The sequence below is a fragment of the Haliotis asinina genome, chromosome 4 (assembly GCF_037392515.1).
Source record: "Haliotis asinina isolate JCU_RB_2024 chromosome 4, JCU_Hal_asi_v2, whole genome shotgun sequence".
In the NCBI taxonomy this organism is placed as follows: domain Eukaryota; kingdom Metazoa; phylum Mollusca; class Gastropoda; order Lepetellida; family Haliotidae; genus Haliotis; species Haliotis asinina.
The window spans coordinates 57,459,121-57,482,807 of NC_090283.1; the positions used below are offsets into that span (position 1 = coordinate 57,459,121).

Sequence of the window (23,687 nt, forward strand, 5' to 3'; positions counted from 1 at the left end):
TATATGCACAGATAAGTAATTACCTGTTACCTTAGCCAGATAATGAAATCATCCATGCAGAATGCTGATATAACATAAAATAATAGATAGCGAGCACATTATGTATGTCAGGCATTATTATTCTCACATGCACAATCAGCTGATTCCTTTCGGTTAACATGTTTTGTATATATTTGCCTTTATCGATTTATGTACTTCCAGTTATGGTATATTTCTGTAACCTATGTTTTATCTGGGATTACACTTTCAGCGAAATCTCATCCGAGATTCGAACCCCTGCCTTCCTAGTCAGACACCTAATAGCGAGCAAACTAAGCGGTGACTGAGCGGGTTGGGGTTTACCAAGAAAGTGTAATCCCAAATATAACATATTTTATGCCTTACCACTTTCTAAATGGTATAGTGTAATTATAGTAGATTTCATCGAACATAACCTCGTATTATTTAGGACAATGAACTTAAGCATGTGTACTAGTGCAGACAGTTCACGGTGCCAAACATTGTCTCCATTTCCGAGCTAAGCTTCTGAGTTTCTCAAGATCCCTGTCTCATAATTACTGCTCAGCGGCATTTGCAAGACACCACTCAGCTAAGTAGTGTGGCTTCTGTATAGCTTCAACAGATTACATTTGCTCACAGCATATCGCAGCCTAGAGAAGAGGTGCCAAGACTGACTAAACACACGGAACATCGTGATTCCCTAGCAGTGGGCCCACTCTCTTTTGTTGGCTTATCAAACTCAATTTGTTAGTGTATTGAGAGGTAAACTAGCTGTATGTAGTCGGGAAACAGTGGGGAAAGTCAAACACACGTGTTTGAGGACATGTCTTGATTTCCGCTTACGTCATCATGTCATCTATTGTAACGCCGCAGTACTAGCGGTCAACATTTGATACATGCTGATTCTATTGTTTTATATGAGATTTGTCACGTGGTCAAAAATATTAGTTATGGAAAAATATGCACTAATGATCAAGAGTTCAGTTGGACTTTGGGAACGGCTTGGTAATTCTTAATAGGTGGCACGTTAAGGATATTTCGTTTTATTGACTTGTCTTTTGTTTCTAATTGTAAATACGAGGCGAGACTTTAATAACAAATCTGTCTGTCTCAACATTTTTGTATTACGAACAACTTAGGTTGTATGGTTCGTTTACGGGAGATATCTCGACGAAAGTACCCAGCGGATTAAACAACAGTGTTGTAAATAAGTTCATCTGACCTTCCATAGTACATCCCTATACAGGTAGCTTAAACAACAACCTGTGAGGTTATTACCATATTCTACGTTTTAACCAATGTGCTCTTGAGCAATTAATGTCTACACACACTTATAATACTGCCCGTCTAGTTCAGATGCTACAGCCCTTTCATTCCCTTGGGAATCGTGTCACATGTGAACCCTGTGACTGCGGATCTTCACTCAAGCGTAAAAACGTTTCAAGCAGTTGGTTGTTATTCTTTCTTTGCCATTCTGACCAATTATATTCGGGGCCTCAGCCATTTGGAGCTCCGTGCGCCTTCCGTAGCATGATTGTACCTTTCATTTTTTGCTGGCTGAACATTGCAAGTTTTGTCATATGTTCGACGTGAGCTCTTTAATGCTGCTTCTGTGACAACAATAGCTTTTAATATGATCATGGCTTTGCGTCAAGTTGATTCTGATGAAGGAGAGGAAGAAGGAATAAGAATCGTATAAAGAATAAACAGAAGTTCCTAGGAGAATAAGGAATAAGAATCGTATAAAGAATATACAGGAATACCTATCCATATAAGGTGTCAGGCGTTCATGGCTTTGAGTCGTGGCTCTTAGACTGTCTTGTATGTACAACAGTAAAATAGTAATATTAAAAATATTGCACATCGTCTTTTGTATATCGGTTGGTTTCTTGTCAAGCTGCATGAGACACAGACTTGCGTCTCTGGATCATTTCATTTATTACAAAAAGCGGCGTAAAACATACTCACTCATTTACTCATGTACGTGTGAGATGGTGTACGTGGACGTCATCGGCGCCATTCTGTGCGGATATCCTCTCTCCAGCTAAACATGAGTCCATACGTGTATTAAGGGGTTTATGGTTTAGAACAGGTTTTCTAAGAAACGTAACGCCCTGATTAACACTGGATCAGAAGGGATTCCGCTGTGGCTTGGTGGCATTGTGGCTTATAATCACTTAATATGACATTCAACTAAAATATACTTTACTGGGCAATTTGCGAAGACCCAATGAAACAATTTTGCCTGTTGCATACTCAGGGATAAACCTATAGGTGTTGTAATAGTGATTGTGACTTTCGTTGCTTTCAACAATATTCTGGCTATGGCTAGGCTAGCATTATCCAGGACTTGTTATTCTACACTGTATATAAATTTAGGTGTGTGGCGTGACGAGGTGACGCTTTAACCACCTGGGTTTATGCAGATATGACATCATGCCTGTCACACACCCAGTTTCTACAAATTATAAGAAGTTGTGGCTGGCATCCATAGCTTTAAAGGCTTACAGTTATCTGTAATGAGTGAAATCCATTCAATTTTTTCTCGCCATGATTTTACAGTTTATCGTCATTTATACTAAAGCGAGAAAAATTACCATAACAAGTATTTTCCAAAAGGAGAGTCCATTGTCCGGCAATAAGCCACAAGCCTGTCGCCATTGCCTTCTCACTGATGGAAATGTCTCCTCTGAAAACATTTTGAAAGCCTTATTGAAGCCTTGAATGTTGTCAACTAAATCGCATAACTTTTGTACAAGAGTGACCCGACGCCCTTTGATACCATCATGCCCTGTTGCACAACAAAACCGAACGCAGCAAGATTCAAGCTGTAAATAGTCCCGTCTGGACCAGACACCCCAGTGATCAACACCACGGGCATCGATTTACGCAACTGGGATATGATGACATGTGTCAACCAAGTCAGCGAGTCTGACCACCTGATCCTGTTAGTCGCCTCCTGCGACATGCTAGTTGCTAAAGACCTATTGTTATGCATTTGCGTCAAAATTTTGCAAACTTTCACACCTCTACAGCTACGTTTAATTATACCCATTTTAAGTAAGTACAAACATTCTGCATGGCTGTACTGGGTTGTTGCAGTACCACATTCCTCGAGATTGCACAGCTCACCTCTTTTCTATTATGCTTAAAATGAAGCATTCAGTGTCAGATACTATAGCAGAAACACTTATCTCTGAAACGATGCATCCACAAAACTATATGTGCAACAATGTAATATAAGGTGTATGAAAGCGCCCACCGATCTGTTGAGCTATATGAAATTAAATGAGGTGATCAGGTGCGTTGATAATGTCTCGAATCAAAACCCCAAAATGGTATAACCTACATTAACCAAGGTTTTTATAAACATCACTTCAATGATTCTAAGGAAACTGTATTGCCACTCCAGAGAGCCTGTTGTGTGTAACCGATCACCTTTCAATCTTAATGTTGTGAATCAGATTGAAACGACCCGCACATCGTCTCACTTCACTCCACATCTTAGTTTTCTGAGAGAGCTGAATGGCGTTGTAAGACGATCGCTTGAGATGGTTCCTTAGGCCGGCATTTTTACCAGAGACTTAACTGTTTCACAATCATTTTAGTGGTGGATGTTTACCTTTTGAAAATGGGGTTGGCTAGAATTTTATAACTTTTAGGATGAGTTTCATGAATTAAGAAGAGGTGACATCATTTAACTGGATCTACGACGTAGAGCCGGAGATGCGTTCCCGACACATGAATCACAAGCGTTAACAATGTACGGATGTTGAAGAACAGTTCAAGGTATTTAAACGTGTGAGTCACTCGGGGTACTTTACTGGAATGATTGGTGATGTTTATAAGCCTTGTGTTTACGAGTAACCATTCAAGGCTACCTAGGTTATTTCATTGACATAAATATAACTACTGTCATATGAAGTCAACAATTGTTGTGATTTGTTTGAGGGAGATATTTAGCCCAGCTTTTTTCGCAGTTCTCCTCGCGTACGTTTCGGGTAGGTGTAGGGAACAAGATCGTCATCACATCGGTTCAAATGTGTGATTCTAATCTACTAACAGCGGAACCTGGTGGAACAAAGGGAGGCGACTTTGTTTTCCGTTTGCCTGATATTTGTGCCTCATTTTATAATGTATTCAAGCGTCACATGTATTATACATGGAGATTAATGCTAAATATCCATGACTTATATCGTTTGACTTAAACAATAACCTACTTGCATTATTAGCATTATTTGTCTTAGTATAGCATCAGAGTATAACTTTCTGATGGTTGTGTATCGTCCAACTAAATAGTAGTAGACATGATATAAGTGATTCGATACTTCACGTCTCGGTAGTCTACAAAAGCATTGGTTCTACGCGCAATAGACATACAAAGATACAGACCTGTCATGTGAGAAAATTAATCCAAACATTTTCACATTTTATGGGTATCACTTCTAAAAGCCTTCCAAAAGCTTGATATATAGATGTTGGGTATAATGAATTCCTGCCTGACGAAACATTGATAATGACGAAACAGCACGAAACAACTAGCTTCACAGTGTATAACCTGTATATTACATATTCACATGTTACGTACAGCTTCAGTTATCTTATAACAAAAATGCATTATTATTCTTTGCACAATGGATCATCGTGTTTGTCAATCTTATCATAAAAGGGGCACCTGAAGAAACCTGTGGACATGTATTCTAATCAAAACTTGATATTAATTTTAATTCTGTATTTTGCTGGTAAAATATCATGCACGCATGATTCTGTTTTCAAATACTCATTCAGATGCAAGAACATACCAATAACAAATACAAGACTATTGTTTACCAAAACTCCACAATAGTACAACGTATGGTGGGAATTTACAACTGCTTTATTACTGACAACCCTTTCATCAGGTCAATGAAAGGCTACTTCCCGTCCCTTCATCAGGTCAATGAAAGGCTACTTTCCGTCCCTTCATCAGGTCAATGAAAGGCTACTTTCCGTCCCTTCATCAGGTCAATGAAAGGCTACTTCCCGTCCCTTCATCAGGTCAATGAAAGGCTACTTTCCGTCCCTTCATCAGGTCAATGAAAGGCTTCTTCCCGTCCCTTCATCAGGTCAATGAAAGGCTACTTCCTGTCCCTTCATCAGGTCAATGAAAGGCTACTTCCCGTCCCTTCATCGGGTCAATGAAAGGGAAAGAAGCAGCCCAGAAACATCGTGTTATAAAGAAATAAAGACGTTTTTTGTAGACACGTAGCGGATATTTCGAACCTCGAAGCATCAGTGACGAAAATGACGTCCGATTCAATTCACTATTTTGACTTGTACCATAAGTCATTTGTGTCAGGTAAACTGTTGACTAGACTCTGCATGTGTTTAAGCCAGGTGACACCATGTGAGCGGGATACGCTCACCCTTTGGCGAACACCTGGTATCATCACTATTTCATAGTGATTCATAAGCACATGACCTGTCATCATGTGAATCACTGAATTGTCTTGTCCAGATTAGATTGTTGCAGACCACGTCGTACAGCTATGATACGGGTGAATGTGACGTCAAAGAAGTACATGCTCTATAGTCACAACTGTACAATCGTCTCTGCTTTTAGCAAATGTGGAAATGGTTTAGTATTTACGGACAGAGGGTGAACAACCTGTGTCAATATTTCAACTCAAAATGAATCATTTAACTTCACCCGTAGTATAGATAGGAATGGTACACATGTTTTCCTTTTAGGTTCGAACGAAATCTCCTTTTCCAAGCAGTATGAAAGGTTTACGTTACCACGCCATCAATATTGGTTTAAGATACGACAGTTTTACACATGACGGACTTCGCCGGACTTGTAACAGACCTTTTGTATGTTTTCCTGTGTTTATTTCAAGATCAAAGAAATCAAAACACATATACAAGATGCCTGAGTATATTGGTGTATACGTGAGTTGGTACCGTTCGATGTCACAGCATAACATGCTGATTGGCATTGCCATTTAAATGTTGCCCTTATAGTCAAAATACGTTCAATCCATGGGATTATGGCATTAAGGAGAGATGTCTTCCTTTAAACATTGAGATTTTGGTTGTATTTCCACGACCAACATAGGACTACCTGAGCTACAAGGGCACAGAATCCCCTTCATACGAGTGAGTGTGACAAGGTAAAATCAGGCACAGCCCTACAGATCTGATTGCTTTAAGGATTAATGGCGCATTCGTATTTGTGTGGACAAAGACGGAGCCAATTGTCGTTACGAAAAACTGCAAAATCCAATACTTTCAAAAATGTGTTTTCGAATGTAGGAAATGTTAGATGAAAACAGATGAATATCTTAATGTTAAAGCGGGAACATTAATAGAATCTATAAGTGTTTTGGCTATGGGTGTCAATTATGTTTTGTAATTTCGCATGAATAAGTTAAGATATAATACTCTGGCTAGAATTGGTCTTCAGCAACCCATTTGTATCGTAAGAGGTAACTAACGGAATAGAACGGTCAGGCTCGCTGACTGGGTTAACCCATGTCATCGATTCCCATTTGCGCAGATCGATGCTCATGCTTTTGATCACTGGATTATCTGACACAGAGTCGCTTATTTACAGAACACCGATATAATGCTGAGTGAATAACAAACCCAAAAAGTTAAGACGTCATTATTGACGAAGAAAACTGACGCCATTGTTGAGAATGCTATGTATAAACAAATGATTTTACAAATAGTTTTAACTGAATCTTTGTCTGAAGGTGTATGTCAAACCACAGTGTGTAGGTGTATGTCAAATTACTCTTGAAAATGTTCATTCAAAGGGATCCTTATCTGCCCTCACCAATAGTCGCCCTAAAGTTTTCGTGACAATACGACCTTGCCTTCGTGTACATATCCTGATGTCAATCAAGATTGTGGTAAGATCAGCTGGGAGTGAGCTGGTCAGATATTAGCGTTAAGACCAGCCTTCCTGTTCCGCGTTGCCTTTGTCGGTACGTCCTAGCACCTGTCTGTGGCCAGACAACACTACTTCCTGGTTCGTATACAACAGGTGCCCTCTGTTTGCGGTGTTTGTTATGACGTCAAGTGTGTTTTCCAATGTTTAGATGACTTTCTGTTCCTTATAATCTATTCTGAATCTCTCATACGTATTTAGGGTTATGTTGGGCTCTGTTTTATTGGGACAATTTGGACCTGTGTAGACTATGGCTTAGTTCTTGAATGTATATAATTTCGACTGAAATGAATAAAACCATTCAAATTAAAAAGTAGCAACAGTGAGTTGAGATAATTCAGGCCCGGATGTGATAAAATCTGTTGTTGCTTATATTAATAATTGGATTGAGGCTTTGGCATTGCAGAGACAGCTTGGTAGTAGGGAAAGTTATGTGGTTCAGGGACTGTGAGGCAAACTAGGACATGTGTTTCATCTTCCTGTGTATTAGGTGACCAGTCTCAACGTGTGTTTGTGACGGTTGCTACCGATAGGGTAGGATCCGCACACCGTTACGCTAACATCTGGTCTCAGCTAGTCTGTGGCACAATCCTAGAAACACATTATTTTCCCTGCTGTCTAACTCCTCCCAGCAATGATGAAGTCCTCAATGGATATCACACATATCAGCTCCTTTTCAGTTCAGCTGTTAATGGATGTTAGGATGAGGGAGCCTCAATATACTCGGTGCGCCACGTTGCAGCAAGAGTTGTATACTCCCAAGAGAGTTGAGATTGAAATACGATGTGCTGTTGAGATTGACATCCAGTGATCGAGAAAAACATACAAGCGCCTTGAGCATGCAATAGTGCGTGGATATGTGCGCTATATAAATATATCATATCATATCATATCATATCATATCGTATCGTATCGTATCGTATCGTATCGTATCGTATCGTATCGTATCGTATCGTATCGTATCGTATCATATCATATCATATCTCATATATCATATCATATCATATCATATCATATCTCATATCATATCATATCATATATCATATCATATCATATCATATCATATCATATCATATCATATCATATCATATCATATCATATCATATCATATCATATCAATGTAAATGGGTTGTATAAAGGTATATATATGGTGTTTACATTATGTAGTCTAAATCGTACAATCACCTTTGCTGAGGCTTCTCGTGAATTTAGGAAGGGTTGTTATTTATGGAATATCATCAATCAGTCAAGTATAGCGCTGCTATGCCCTTGAAGTGCCCTGCCAAATCAAATGTTTATTGTATGGAAGCCAGAGAGCCAGATATATAAAGTGCACACAAAACATTACAGGGTCATATTTTGAACAAATAGATTATATACCAGATTTTAAATCTCGATAATTTGTGGTTGCCACACAATTAAACGTTGTATGTTGTACTCAAGGTCGAACAAAATATTTACTTTGAATGTATTGCTTACAAGTCTTGTAAGGATAGACGACTACATGTCTTCGATACTGACTCAGATACGATATGTATGTATGTTTTCAGATTTTGGAATTTCCTAAAGTCTCCTATTGACAATATTAAACCTTGAGCATCCAAGAGGAGCACGATCAAGACCGGCAGCAAATGTACACAAGGTCGAATCTGTTCAATGTGTAATGGGCTTATGTTGAAACTTATATAACAAAAATATAACTAAACATAAATATTTGTCCATTCTTCAGTAAGTCTGAAGATTAAAATTATATTGAATGGTATCGGTGATGCATGAATACAAATAAGCGCCCCTTTAACGGTCACATGCAACGTAAAACACAACTTTGCAGATTCTGGTACCTTTCGGTATGCACTTACCGAAACAAATCATAAAAAATGCCAATTCAACCTATAAAGTTGAAGAAAAAGCGATGAAAAAAAAGCCCGCGAAATCGGAGTTCAAACGTTTCACTAAATTCCCCCCAGCGCTGGGGGGAAAACTGGTTTCAACAGCTGTGCTGCGCTGCGTCCATAATAGGTTCGCGGAGCTTGAAACAGTATGCATGCCCAGCGTCTTAGGTCGTGAGCAGTAGTCTTATCTTGGTTGTGTACACAAACAAGTAAATGATCTACTCGTTACGTAAAAAAAACTTGTTGATTGTGGAAAGCAGTCTCTGTCACAGAGAAAGCTCAGTGTCTGGTTTATTCACACCTATATGTCTGCCTGCCTGTCTGCTAAAGACAACATGCAGTACACAGCTTCAATCATTGACCACGTGTAATTTGAACTTAACACCTATCAGAGTATACGACATAAAGAAAATCAGTTGATTTATGACTCGTGCACCCGAGTCCCGTGTCTGCCGCATTATGTAATTAGGCACGTGTGATACACATGACATGTTTTTATGTCTGTGGGTTGCAAACAAACTACATTCACTTTTTTCGGATGACTGGATCTGACGGAAACTGGTGCAAACTCTTGTCAGTTTCAAGTCCTGCCTTGTACTTGGACGAATGACAGATTCCAGCCACGCAGTAGTTTACCATCTCTACTGATGTCATTTTTGATTGGATCGAGCGCAAATTCGGAGAACATGTATTTTCAAAACCCAACATCTCTATATACATTCTTCATGGATAACGACTTGTTTTAGTATGTATGATTTTGTTTGACAACAGTATATGAATCCATACTGAAACGACGCATCAAGTACACAAAAAGAAGTTGTTATCCATAAAGAATCTTACTTTCTTGTGACTCGCTATACTTCTAAAATGCCCATCAAACAGATCATCTGTCTGTACACACAATGAACCCTCAGCAGATCAGCAAATGAAACAGCCAATCAGAATCCGTCGTTACACTTGAGTGCACATCCAGGTGCTAAGACTGGGTTCGGTCTCCCGACGGCTTCGTTTCGTGGGAAGTAAGCCCAAGTACAAAATATTGCACTTTTGAATCGCGATTATACGCTTATAATTTGTTTATTTGTTTTTTAAAAAGCAGCAATGTATATTATATGTCATGAATAAGTGATAAATGTGTTTTAATTATGTTTGATTTTTTGGTTGCATGTGACCTTTAAACATTGCTCCGCAAAAGCGTATACGTTTATACATATTGAGTATCTAGTAAACACTGACCCCGAGACATCCCTGTGTATCTACGATGCCATGAGCATATACAAGAGTATTGTAGTCCACAATTTCCTTATGACATTGAACATACACGTCCTTTCAGATTTTCTTCTTCTTCTCCTTCTTGTCTTCTTCTGTTTCCTTCTTTCCATCTTCTTCTTGTCTTCACCTCCTCCCTCTTCCTCTTCGACTCTTCCTTTCCTTCTTCATCCTCAACTTCTTCACCCTTCTCTTCTTCCTCTTACTCCTTCGTCCTTTTCTCTTCCTCGTCTTTGCTCTTCGTCTCCTCTCCCCTCCTTCTCCTCCTTCACCCACCTCCTTCCTCTTGTTCTTCCTCCTCTTTCTCCTCTTGCCCATGAAATATGTGAGTGTGACAGGGTAACTCGAAATATCAACCGAGAACCATTTCCAATGCATACGTACATCTGACATTCGAAGCAAGGACACTGACTGTCAAGAAAAAGGCACAGACCCTCGTCAACTGTGGTCAGATTAAGGTATCCAGATAACATCTCCGAACCGCGACACTTTCCAGTTCGTCACGCTTCCCAGGTGTCACGTTTCCTTTGTGTTTTGACCCCAATATGATAGGTGTCTCGTCGTGATTAACACCAGGCATTAATATGCCATCTCGCACATGCTCCCCATAATGGGGGGTCGGCCTGAGTGATGGTCAAGTGGAAGGTGGATCTTGACATGAGAGGTATGGAGGACATGTGTTTTGACGCCTACATGTGTACTTACCGTCTTTTTGATTTCGTTGATTGAGTGGACACGTAGAGTGGCTCCAAATGTGAATGCTTCAATTTAAGTGTCCTCATTGCCTGAGCGTCACCCGTATCGTATCTGATGGTCTCAGCGATAGTTCTTTAAGTGATCTTTGTGGGTGTTAGAATCTCAAACGTGTTTACCACCCGTGGGCATGTATAATATAAATATGTATTTAGATTTGTCCATATAATAGACGATATATGGATATGCATCTAGGGCTTTATTATATATCCATTAAAGTATGTTCGATATGTCCATATAATAGAAGTTGTTCATCCATAACGTTTGTCCTTATCTGACTGCCCAACTTCTAAACATTCCACTCAAAGGAACATATAATAGAGAATGCAGTATTCATTTAGATATGTCAATATATACTATCCACAAAAAGATACGAATAGGTGATTTGTCTTTTTAAGAATCTATTCATTACCTATGAACAAAAGCGCTGATAACATGATTTTACACAATTTCACAAGTACAGCATCGATTTTACCTGAAAATGTTGATTTTGATGAGATTTCTTACAAGGATTGAAAAGGCATCACCGAAAAGCAACAGAAATCACCTTACAGTTGAAATTGTGCAGCAAAGAGCATGCACTGTCTGGCAATGAAATTCCAGATTACTTTCAGAAATTGACATTCGTTTTGAAGGCGTTTCAAGGTCAAATCACTACGTCACTAGTTTACTCGTAGCCATTGAAAGAACGCATGCTGGAGATTACCAATCTTCTGATGCAAAGCGTCTGAATGCTAGAGAGAATCTTGGCTTTGGAGGACATCAGGTCAAACTGTAGGGGACAGGCTGAAAGAGATTGGTCATAGAACCAGGAGATCCGACGTCGGGTCCGCGCGACGTCAAAGTCTCCGTTATCTAAATATATCCACTTGGTTGTATAGACATTACCTTCTTCTAAACTGGTGCAAAAAATCATGCACTTAAGTCTCTTTGTGGACGATTTATAATGTTTGAAAATACAATATTTTCGCAACACATATCTGTCATGTGTTTCTTTTTGGGGATATTATATTATGACATTATTAAATGGCTATGCATTGAAGTATGTCCATATGATATGACAAGGCATATATTATGTGAACATGCATCCTTTATGACATCTCCATATAATGGGACATGTTTTGAAAGAATGTGCATTGAAATATGCCCATATAATATTCAGGTTTTAATGTTATTCTATAATATGGCAATCTAGAAAATTTCTTAAATGTTTGTAACCAAATTCTCAATGAATATCAGTGACATTTGGAATATAATCTAGCAGAAGTGATATATTCAACCACGACTCAACATGGATACCCAATTCAGACACAGTAGATAGATCCGAGCCGACCAATTCTTGTATTAGCCCTTTATGCCCTGCGCATGGCACGGACACAATACGTACCATGCTTTAACGTCTTTTGGGGATCAAATCACCGATCACTTGGCAGACGCGCTGTCCACTCTACCACCAAGGTCGTCCCGCATTAAAAATAATATCAGGAATACTACTATCTGCCTGACGTTTTCCCCTTTTTGTAAATCCAACCCAGCAATCTAAAGGAAAATTGTCAAACACTAGACACGAGCCTGCCATACGAAAACAAATATAAGAAATTCAAGAACACAAGTGAAGAAATTGTACCTCATCCATAACGTAGTGTCATCTCTAGAATATATGGGAAGTATAGATGTCCACAGCTTCAGGAAGAAAGTCTCCCGTCTCCTTTTCATCACATGCTTTTTATTAATATTCAGCAACAGGTTTTTTTCTGTGAAATATGTTCATTTCATACCCTAGATATTAGTCTAACTGAGCATTAATCCACGTTTAAAAGACAACAGCGCGAATAAACAAACATGTTGCATGTTCTCCAAGCTTTTCAAAAAGCGCCTGAACTCTCTTTAAGCAGCAGGTCTTGTCGTTTAGCCCTTCGGTAAACTTAATGTGGGACGCCCTTCCTATAGACGAATGGGCATCTATAGGGTAAGGACAAACAGCCACATAAACGTCGGACATTTGGCATGTTTTCATATATGTTAAAAGTACCGCCCCGACTTTGTAGTAAAATACCCTCCTACTTCTGGGTAGAAGGTGTTAGCGCAAGGAGATGTCCGAGGCCGCTTTATATTCAGTGATTACCAGTTGGATGTTTGTAAAGGGTAAATATTCCGACTTTTAACACGCTTGTTGCGATAGTTTCTCTATCGTTTGAAATAATTCTCGGACTATTTATAGACTTACGTGTACAATAACATCAGTTTGAATAGCTTGTCTTGGAAATAATTCTTTGTGTTTATCACGCGATGGGAACTATGTCATATTACGAACAATTGTCAGTGAGTACAAAAAGATGTATTGCTGATAAAATTCATACTTTTACTGGAGGTCACGGTTTAATGAACTGCCACAAACTCAGTTTATTAACATGTATTAACGTGGAAACTCATTGCCGTGTCCATGTGCTCAATCTGGGTGTGGTCTATATTGTTTATTTGACCCATGAAGAGCAGGGTTAGAACTGATCCTCAGTAATCCATGCGCGTAAAAGGCGACTAACGGGGTAGGATGGTCAGGTTCCCTCTTTAACACATGTCATCGTATCTCAAGTGCGTAGATCGATGCTCATGCCGTTGATCACTGGGTTGTTTGGTCCAAGCTCTCTTATTTAGCACCCTATAGCTGGAATAACTCTGAGAGGGGCACAAAAGGAAACACACTCATTGTTTACTTCCGAACTAATACAAGTTATTGGCATTCTGACAGATTCCTTACGTTTGTACAAATATGTTTTTACAACACAACAAAAGGTTTCGAAACACAATGCAGTTGGTGTGGATGGTAAAGTACAGATGAGCATGTCATGATACCAGGCGTATCACCGCGTGTCATAAATACAAGTAAAGGCATGTCAAGTGTTCACATCAACAAACACATACACATATGACGTAGGCAACACAATAAGGAAGTGCATGGGGCATCATATCAGTAGCTGATATCCCGTCTTTCGAGTGGGATAGTGGTGTTCAGAGTTGAAAAAAAGTTTTTACTGGGTGGCATCATCGAAGCAAATGGGGATTTGCAAAACAAAATTAGAAACCACATGACATGTTTTACCTCTAAATATAAAGAAAGTCCCACTTAGAATCTATCAAATAGCATTGTTAATCTTTCAGATTTGGATATTGGGACATATTTGATTGACCCAACAAAATATCTCAATTTTTTACGGATTTTTAGGAGCTTCCTGTTCGAATTAGGAATGGACATGGCTCATGGTTTTTAGCGTCAAATAAAAGTTGATGGTGCTGATGCGTGTTTTTGGTACATCTCTCCTGAGAATTACATGATAGATTTCTGAAATGAGAACCTCAGGACCTAACCATATATTATCAACATTTGGTGCGTGAGGTTTGTTCAAGCACTGTAATGGCCTATACTAAGGTTAACCTTAACTCCCATTCTGTAACACGTTAATAAGGTTACCTTAGTGACTTACGATCACCTTAGTGCTTTGCGAAAGGAGACTCTGGTACGTATTCTCCGGAAATTTGTGATCAGCGTTTAGAGAGAGACATAACCTGATTATCGCAGACTTGTCTGGGTGACCTATCTCAATCAGACTGCCCCTGTCACAATGTCGGATACGAATCCACCTTTAACGCATATTCTTACATTCCAGGGGATGGCGATGGACGTTTCAATAACGGTGATGTTGTGGATGCTGTTGGCGTTGTCAGTCGCCTCTGGATTAACCGTATATGGTACGTGGAAGTTATTCCGTAATGTATCTGCTCTACAAAAGGTTTCAGAGCAGTGAACGAATATTACAGTTGCCACTTGTCAATATAGTAAGGGTTAACATTCCGGAGGAAAGGGTTATAATTGGTCTTCAGTAACCCGGGATAGGAAGGTCATATTCTGTCACTTCACTTATATATGTCACAGCATCCCAAATGCGTAGATCGCTTCTCATGATGTTGATCACTGGATCATTTGGGTCAGACTCATCTGGGTCATTTTTTATAAGCCCCGCTGCCGCACAGCTGGAATATTGATGACTGTGGCGTAAAACTATACTCACTCACTTAAATATCTGAATGGGGATGTAATACCAAAAGATTACACAGTAATCATCATTATGAATTACAGTCTAAGGTTACAGTGAGTGAGTGGATAAGTGAGTTGGATCCAGTTATATCACGGTTTGTCAACTTCATTTTGGAAGAAAGCCCGAAAGCATGTCTCAGAATTTCCTGCTTTCAGTGAGACCTACGAGTAAAGACAAGTCATGTGAGAAGTCTCTTGAAAAAAGGTTTAGAACTGATCTTTAGAAACCAATGCTTGTCATAAGAGGCGACTAACGGATTCAAGTGGTCAGACTTGGTTGACACATGTCATCGTTTACCAGTTACGTAGATCGACGCTTATGTTGTTGATCACTGGACTGTCTGGTCCAGGCCCGCATATTTACAGACTGCCGCCATGTAGCTGGAATATTGCTGAGTGCGGCGTTAATAAACAGACCGGCGTTAAGTAAAATAAAATAATAAAATAAAATAAAATAAATAGTGTGAAACAGGAATTAGAAGTTACAATAACAGATAAGACTAACTGGTCTGCAGAGCGAATTATGACAGGCACCTTGATTTGTTCCACAACAATAGGCCTTCGCGTTCGCTTCACGACATGTGAATACTGCACGACTGCCGCGTACTGCAGAAACTGCTTCCCCCAGCTGAGATATCCACGCATAGCTAATACTAAATGATGTTTGTTTGTTATTACAGAAGCGTGTGTAGCCATGCCTAGCGGGCTGTCCGAGATATTTGTGGATGTCCAGGAGAGTGCAAGTGTTGGTATGTATCGTAATTATGGTTCATTTACACTCACAGTGACGTCTGTGACCATATACAAATATTCATGTACAAACGCATTATATCTATAGAGCCTAGCGGTTAAAGCGTTTGCTCGTCACGCCGAAGACACAGGTTCGATTCTCCACATGGGTTCAATGTGTCAAGCCCATTTCTGTTGTCCCAGCTTTGATACTGCTGGAATATTGCCAAAAGCGGGGTTACGCCAAGACCCCGCTAACTTTTGGTTAAACAAATGCATCATTGACAATCCAGTACATGCTGAAACTGAACTGATGGAAAAACGAACTGGGTATTTTTGTTCCGACGAACTAAATGAACTAAATTTAACGTTTATCTTGCGATAGTTAGAACAATCACGCATCTTTGATATAACCTCCAAAATTAGGTTCATTGACACACCTCCAAAGAATGTGCTTGAAGGGTTGATATATGACCGTGTAGTAACGTTTTTTCGTGCTGTTAGAATTTGGTCTTGAGCAGCCAACGTTTGTTGTAAGAGGCGATTAACGGGATCAGGTGGTCAGGTGATCAGGTGGTCAGGTGGTCAGGTGGTCAGGCTGGCTGACCTGTTTGCCAGATGCCCTCGTATCACAACTACTTGTATACTGGCTATGATGTCAGTTATTGGAATGTCTGTTCCAGACACAAACATTTACAGGCTGCCGCCATACATCTTCAATACTTTTGTTTAATGCGGCGTTACACAACACACACACAAACAAACAAAGCTCATGCATACACTTGATGTGTGGATGCATCATCAATCACACGATTGTCTGGTTCAGAATCCATTATTTAAGAGCACCGCCATATTGCTGAAATATCACAGCATCTTACAACAATCGCTACTTATTGTTTTAGGTTCTGTGGTGAAAAAAATGCAATACAACGCAAGCGTTGGTGAAGTCAGAGTGGCAGGGGTTCCTAACACCTACTTTGGCTACAATGACACAAGTCAGGAGATATTCCTCATCAAGAAACTGGATGCTGACAATGGTGAAGAAACTGAGATGTTGGAACTGAAGTGTCAACTGGCCACGTCGCCACAACCCAAGGTAACAACTACCTACAAACCTGCCATTGTCATTTCCAAATGCATTTGAAAATGTATAGGTGAAGGGTTAAAAGAAAGCATACCGTGTTTACATTGCTATGGAATATTGAAAATAGCATAAAAACCGCTGATAAATGTTACATAGCAGTATCAAGTTCCGCCACCAATTGTAAACAGGACCATAAACTGATGGGGAGAGTAAACCATTTATCCACAACAACCCGGCCATGTTTGAAACGTAACTGTCAGCCCAAAATGACAATATTAATGTCAAAGAGAAGACGTCAGCAGATTTGCTCTATACTACTTGTTTTTTTTTCCATTTGTAATAATTTAAATTCCTTTATGTTTGAAAGTATTTGGTACTGACTAACTAGCGATATGTTCAGTTACATTTAGGATACAATCAACTGAGAGGTTTAGTTTCTTGCAGCCGTTGTTTGAGAATGTCGGTTTTGAGCTATGAACTTTAAACCATATAATAATCGTGAAAGCAATATAATAATCCCTCTGTTGAACCAGATTCTGTTGGGTGTAGAGATAAGGATGTTCAAGCTTAATGCGTGACTTGAAATTGGATAAATAAGTTAATCAGCATTGCAAGGTGCAAGGTCACGTTGTGACTGTGCTATAATGAAAGTATACCACAGAGTGATTATACCATAATGAAAGTATACCACAGAGTGATTATACCATAATGAAAGTATACCACAGTGTGATTATACCATAATGAAAGTATACCACAGAGTGATTATACCACAATGAAAGTATACCACAGTGTGATTATACCATAATGAAAGTATACCACACAGTGATTATACCATAATGAAAGTATACCACAGAGTGATTATACCATAATGAAAGTATACCACAGTGTGATTATACCATAATGAAAGTATACCACAGAGTGATTATACCATAATGAAAGTATACCACAGAGTGATTATACCACAATGAAAGTATACCACAGAGTGATTATACCACAATGAAAGTATACCACAGAGTGATTATACCACTATGAAAGTATACCACAGAGTGATTATACCACAATGAAAGTATACCACAGAGTGATTATACCACAATGAAAGTATACCACAGAGTGATTATACAACAATGAAAGTATACCACAGAGTGATTATACCACAATGAAAGTGTACTACACTGTGACTATACCACAATGTAAGCATACCACACTGAGACAATGCCACAATGTAAACATACCACACTGAGACTATACCACAATGTAAGCATACCACACTGTGACTATACCACAATGTAAGTATACCACACTGTGACTACCACAATGTAAGCATACCACACTGTGACCATACCACAATATACGTACACCACACTGTGACTATACCACAACGTAAGTATACTACACTGTGACTATACCACAACGTAAGTATACCACAATGTAAGCATACCACGCTGTGACTATACCACAATGTAAGTATACTACACCATGACTGTACCCAAAGTAAGTATACTACACTGTAAGAATACAGCACCATAACGACTATACATCAATGTACGTATACCACAATATAAGTATACCACAGTAAAGGAACTATAAAATCCTATTCCAGCTAACTATCGCTGTAACCATGCTGATCAAAGACTTCAACGACCATCCTCCAGTGTTTGACAAGGACAATTACTACATTAACGTCAGCGAGGTATGTTAATTTCATTAAGTGAAAGAACAGTCTGGTTAATGTCATGTACCGATATTTTATTTTATTTTATTTTATTTTATTTTATTTTATTTTATTTTATTTTATTTTATTTTATTTTATTTTATTTTATTTTATTTTACTTTGTTGTTTGGTTGTTTTTGTTTGTTTTCTATGGTTTTGTTTTGTTTCTTTGTTGTAGTTTCGGGGGTTTTTTGCTGGGGTTTTTTTTTTTTTGTTTTTTTTGTTTTTTGTGTTCAAACACCTAACCACAACTAACATGGGTCCCAATCTGAAGGATTGCTACCTTTTGTCTTTCATACGGATAATTTCTTTTCTATTATTAATTTATTCGAGTTTTGTAAACGATTGGCTTCTGTTTATCATCTGAAAGACTGCTGCCTTTTGTCTTTCCTATTGATAACTTCTTTCCTGTTAATCATTCCTTCGAGTTTCCTAAACAATATGGCTTCATGCTTTTCGTTATCAGCGTTATGAAATCTGTAACTACATATAAAACATCTCACATTGCAATTACATGATGTAGCCACTGACAGGAAATAAAAACAATCACAAACAAGACAAAATATGACCATCTTAATTCTGTAGAGTGATGATTGTACTTAATGTTCCAGAGAGAGCCAAACGGGACAGTTATTCCAACGCCAGTTTCTGCCACAGACAGGGATGCTGATAAAAATTCCAACGGGCGTATCTACTACAGCATCCCTGAGATGTACTCGGTCTGTATATTGCCAACATTCATCGTACTTTCTATAACGTTACACGGGAAAAAACTGAATAATAGTTACTCTCGATACATATTTACATTGGACGTGAAAGTAAATAACAGTTGTAAAATGTAAATCCAAATGTAAACCATCACCGAACGCCGGCGTTTCTATGCTCTCAGTGGTATTGAAACGCGAAGATATGATTTGGTTCTTACTAATTTCGCTAATTTACTAAAGTAAAAAAATAAGTTTCGTAATATTTTGTTTGCATTCTTTTCACAGTCATACTTTGAAATTAAAAATCCACTCCGGACTTCTCTGACACTCATCAGCCCGTTGGATTATGAAACAACCCCTAACATGACGATACAAGTAACCGCAATGGTGAGTTCAGCATTAGTCAAGAGTGAGCTAACGATTCGTCCGTTTCACTCGATGTGACGTTATATCAATCAGTGTCACACATGCAATTCCCTTTTCTGCCATGGTAATGCATTATAATATCCCCTTAACCTATGAATTCACAATGCCATTTAGAAAGTGGTCAAATGTAATGTATGTTATATTTAGGATTACACTTTCTCAGTAAAGTACAGAACCACTCAATCAGGCAAATAATCAAGCACACAAAATTAGACGCCAAACCCTTGTGGAAGACGCGGTAGTTGAGCCGGGTCAGGCAACTGACTTTGCTCGCTGGCAATCAGGTACTTAACTCTGAGTGTGTGGGTTCAACCCATCGAAAGTGCTGGAATCCGACATCAATCTGTCCTTTACTGGGGACAGATAAAACATATTTTACATACCGTTAACCTATTCATTTATAGTGCGTAACACGTTTTCATTTTGTGTTTTTAACAGGACCAGCCCACAGGGGGAGCGACCCAGATGACAGCAACAGCAACCCTGCACATCAACGTTATCGACATGGATGATCTTCCACCTGCTTTTGACGAACCTTCATATACAGGAACTGTCCCAGAACTGTCACGAAAGGTACGAGGTCTAAACTGAAATATGTCGCATTTTTTAGCATATATTACTTTAATTGCCATATATGTGTGATTACAAACACACAGTTTAATTTTCAAGTTGCTACCCTTAGGAAAGGCTTCCTGGCTGGTTTCGTGTACACCTGTTATCGTTGGTTTTTTTGACCACCTGGTGGCTTCACACATTGTAACCATGTGGGGAACTGTATCTAATGTTTTAGCGCAACGAGCTAACGCTTTAACCCACTAAGCCACCCACCGCCTCTCGGGGATTGCATTTGTACACAGCGTAAGGCATATACGAACTGATTCAGTTGACACTTGCTGCTACGTGTACGTCACAAGCAAATAATCAGGTGACTGACATCATGAGCACCGATATACGACATGGTGACATGCAGTCAACAAAGTCACCGAGTTTGATCCCCTGATTCTTTGAGACACTTCTAACGACAAGCTCCTGTCATGTGTTTTATTACCCGTATGTATTCACCAATCTGGTTTTATATTGCTTGTATTATCACGGAGTATTGTCATTTGTTTTCAAGGGTACAATAGTGAATGTTACGAAGCCCATCTCAGCCCGTGACCAGGACGTTACAATCAACGCTCCCCTCCGCTATTCAATTAAGAAAGGTGAGGTTGTCACTATCACTCGTGGTTTAGGTGAGACTGCGCTTCAAAGACCATTGCATAACAAGTATGTGTGTTGCTATACTGAAAAGCAAGAGAAACGCAAGTTTCGAAAAAGGCTTCATGATTATGTCTTCTGTTTATAACCTTGAAAAACGTTGCGTATGTTTTGTTGTTCATTATGGCTACACACGTACTTGTTATGCAATAATGTGTATAAATAATAATCTTTATTAATAATCTGTATAATGTGTCATCATTTTAGATGTGACGTTATTCGAAGTTTGATGTGTCGAACTGACGGTTGTGTCGAAGTAATGGCTTGGTCCCTGGATGTTACTTATTGTCAATATTCTGTCGAAACTCCGATGACTGGAAGTACTTACTTACTTCGAAACCACTTTTAAGTCGATATTATTAAACACACACACACACACACACACACACACATACACACATACACACTGGAATCGGTTGCGAAAGTGTAATCCCAAACATAACACGTGGTAAAATTGATCACTTTCTAATTGGCCCTCTGTAATAATGTCCTATTTCAGCCACTAACAACTACTTCATGATTGACCCTAACACAGCAGTGGTGTCGGTCAACAGCCCGCCTCCCGCCCAGGAATTCTCCATCATGATCGAGGTAGGTCACTACACTGACAACGCATCGGTCACTTAAACTAGTGTGCTGGTTTACGGGCTCGTTGGCCTTGTCGAAGGATCGGGTTCGATTCCCTACAAGTGTTAAAATGTAGAGTTATTTTGTGTGAGATATTTAAACACTGCAAAAGCCGCGTAAAACTATACTCACTCAACTCATCAGTCGTTTAAAGGTATTTTTGTATACGTTGTCCATACAAACAAATTTTGTCCCGTTGGATTCATACAAATTAATTCCAATGAAGCATTTCTTCTCCAATTATCCTGAACTATAACACGGAAACTTTACTGAAACGTTCTGGACCGAACTTTGATGGAGTTGGTTGCCAAATATTTCAACACGATCCCATGAAAGGACCACAGGTATTACAAGAAAGACTCCAAGAGTCAAGAGTAAGGCTTCGTCTCTGGAAATACGTTATGTCGATATATTTAGGAAGGCAGGTAAATGATACTGAAAAAGCTCAGCATTGAGTTGTGAAAGATTCAGAAGCTGAGGAATATTGCTTCGCTTTGGGCTGGGCATTGCAGATAGGGGTGGACGACAGAGAATCGGGTACAATCAGTACGTGAAAGTTCAGCGGACCTCGTCTGTTTCAACAGAGGAAACTTACATGTTTGTTTCAGGCTATTCAAGTTGACAACCCGTTCAGGACAGATACAACCTTCATGAAAGTAGTTGTATCCGCCATCAACAGCAAGCCCCCTGTGTTCCAACAGCAATCCTACACAGCCAACGTCCCCGAGAGTCTGCCAGTGGGCTCCACCATCGTCACCGTCACGGCCACAGACTCAGACTTTGTACGTGATCCCAATCTCTACGACTCATCTCGCTCACTCTTGTTTTTAAATTTATTTGGACTTACTCGTAAGATTCACTCACTCATTTTCATAAGGCGTTATTTCTTGTCCTGCAGGGATCGAGGCTACGGTATTACTTTGCCAAGGAGGAAGACGTATTCACAATCAACGGAGACAGGTCAGGAGATATAGAATATCGACAAACTTGTCATTTTAACTATTAAATTTGAATAAGTGCATGTGTGTCAGTTTGTAAAATGTATTGTGACAAGCACATCCACCCAAAATATGTTTCAAGGGTATGCGATCAAACTAATCTGAAAGCACCAGTACCTGGAGCTCTGCAAGTACCAGTTTTATGTTCTGGTTGTTAATAGGACAAACCCTGCTCAGATTGCGGTGCCAGTATGTTTCATATATTTCGAATTCCGAAATCTGTCATAGCTTATCGTTACACTTTTTTTAACGAATACGGCACTTCCGAAATCTGTCATAGCTTATCGTTACGCTTTTTTTAACGAATACGGCATTTCCGAAATCTATCATAGCTTATCGTTACACTTTGTTAACGGTTACGGCATTTCCGAAATCTGTCATAGCTTATCGTTACGCTTTTTTTAACGAATACGGCATTTCCGAAATCTGTCATAGCTTATCGTTACGCTTTGTTAACGGTTACGGCATTTCCGAAATCTGTCATAGCTTATCGTTACGCTTTTTTAACGAATACGGCATTTCCGAAATCTGTCATAGCTTATCGTTACGCTTTGTTAACGGTTACGGCATTTCCGAAATCTGTCATAGCTTATCGTTACGCTTTGTTAACGAATACATTTCCGAAATCTGTCATAGCTTATCGTTACGCTTTGTTAACGGTTACGGCATTTCCGAAATCTGTCATAGCTTATCGTTACGCTTTGTTAACGGTTACGGCATTTCCGAAATCTGTCATAGCTTATCGTTACGCTTTGCTAACGGTTACGGCATTTCCGAAATCTGTCATAGCTTATCGTTACGCTTTGTTAACGGTTACGGCATTTCCGAAATCTGTCATAGCTTATCGTTACGCTTTGTTAACGGTTACGGCATTTCCGAAATCTGTCATAGCTTATCGTTACACTTTGTTAACGGTTACGGCATTTCCGAAATCTGTCATAGCTTATCGTTACACTTTGTTAACGGTTACGGCATTTCCGAAATCTGTCATAGCTTATCGTTACACTTTGTTAACGGTTACGGCATTTCCGAAATCTATCATAGCTTATCGTTACACTTTGTTAACGGTTACGGCATTTCCGAAATCTGTCATAGCTTATCGTTACACTTTGTTAACGGTTATGGCATTTCCGAAATCTGTCATAGCATATCGTTACGCTTTGTTAACGGTTACGGCATTTCCGAAATCTGTCATAGCTTATCG

At 39.3% G+C, this 23,687-nt stretch overlaps 1 protein-coding gene across 3 annotated transcripts in view; it reads left to right on the forward strand.

Moving 5' to 3' along the window:
* Positions 1-23,687, forward strand: part of LOC137281710 (protocadherin gamma-A4-like) — a 72,569-nt gene that overhangs the window by 21,158 nt on the left and 27,724 nt on the right. For all 3 annotated transcript variants that reach the window (XM_067813129.1, XM_067813128.1, XM_067813131.1), the window contains exons 3-13: positions 14,514-14,595; positions 15,622-15,690; positions 16,573-16,766; positions 18,355-18,444; positions 19,077-19,184; positions 19,458-19,559; positions 20,037-20,171; positions 20,716-20,803; positions 21,358-21,449; positions 22,094-22,267; positions 22,384-22,445. In XM_067813129.1, the coding sequence (XP_067669230.1) occupies positions 14,514-14,595; positions 15,622-15,690; positions 16,573-16,766; positions 18,355-18,444; positions 19,077-19,184; positions 19,458-19,559; positions 20,037-20,171; positions 20,716-20,803; positions 21,358-21,449; positions 22,094-22,267; positions 22,384-22,445 (1,196 nt within the window). The remainder of the gene's footprint in view (positions 1-14,513; positions 14,596-15,621; positions 15,691-16,572; positions 16,767-18,354; positions 18,445-19,076; positions 19,185-19,457; positions 19,560-20,036; positions 20,172-20,715; positions 20,804-21,357; positions 21,450-22,093; positions 22,268-22,383; positions 22,446-23,687) is intronic.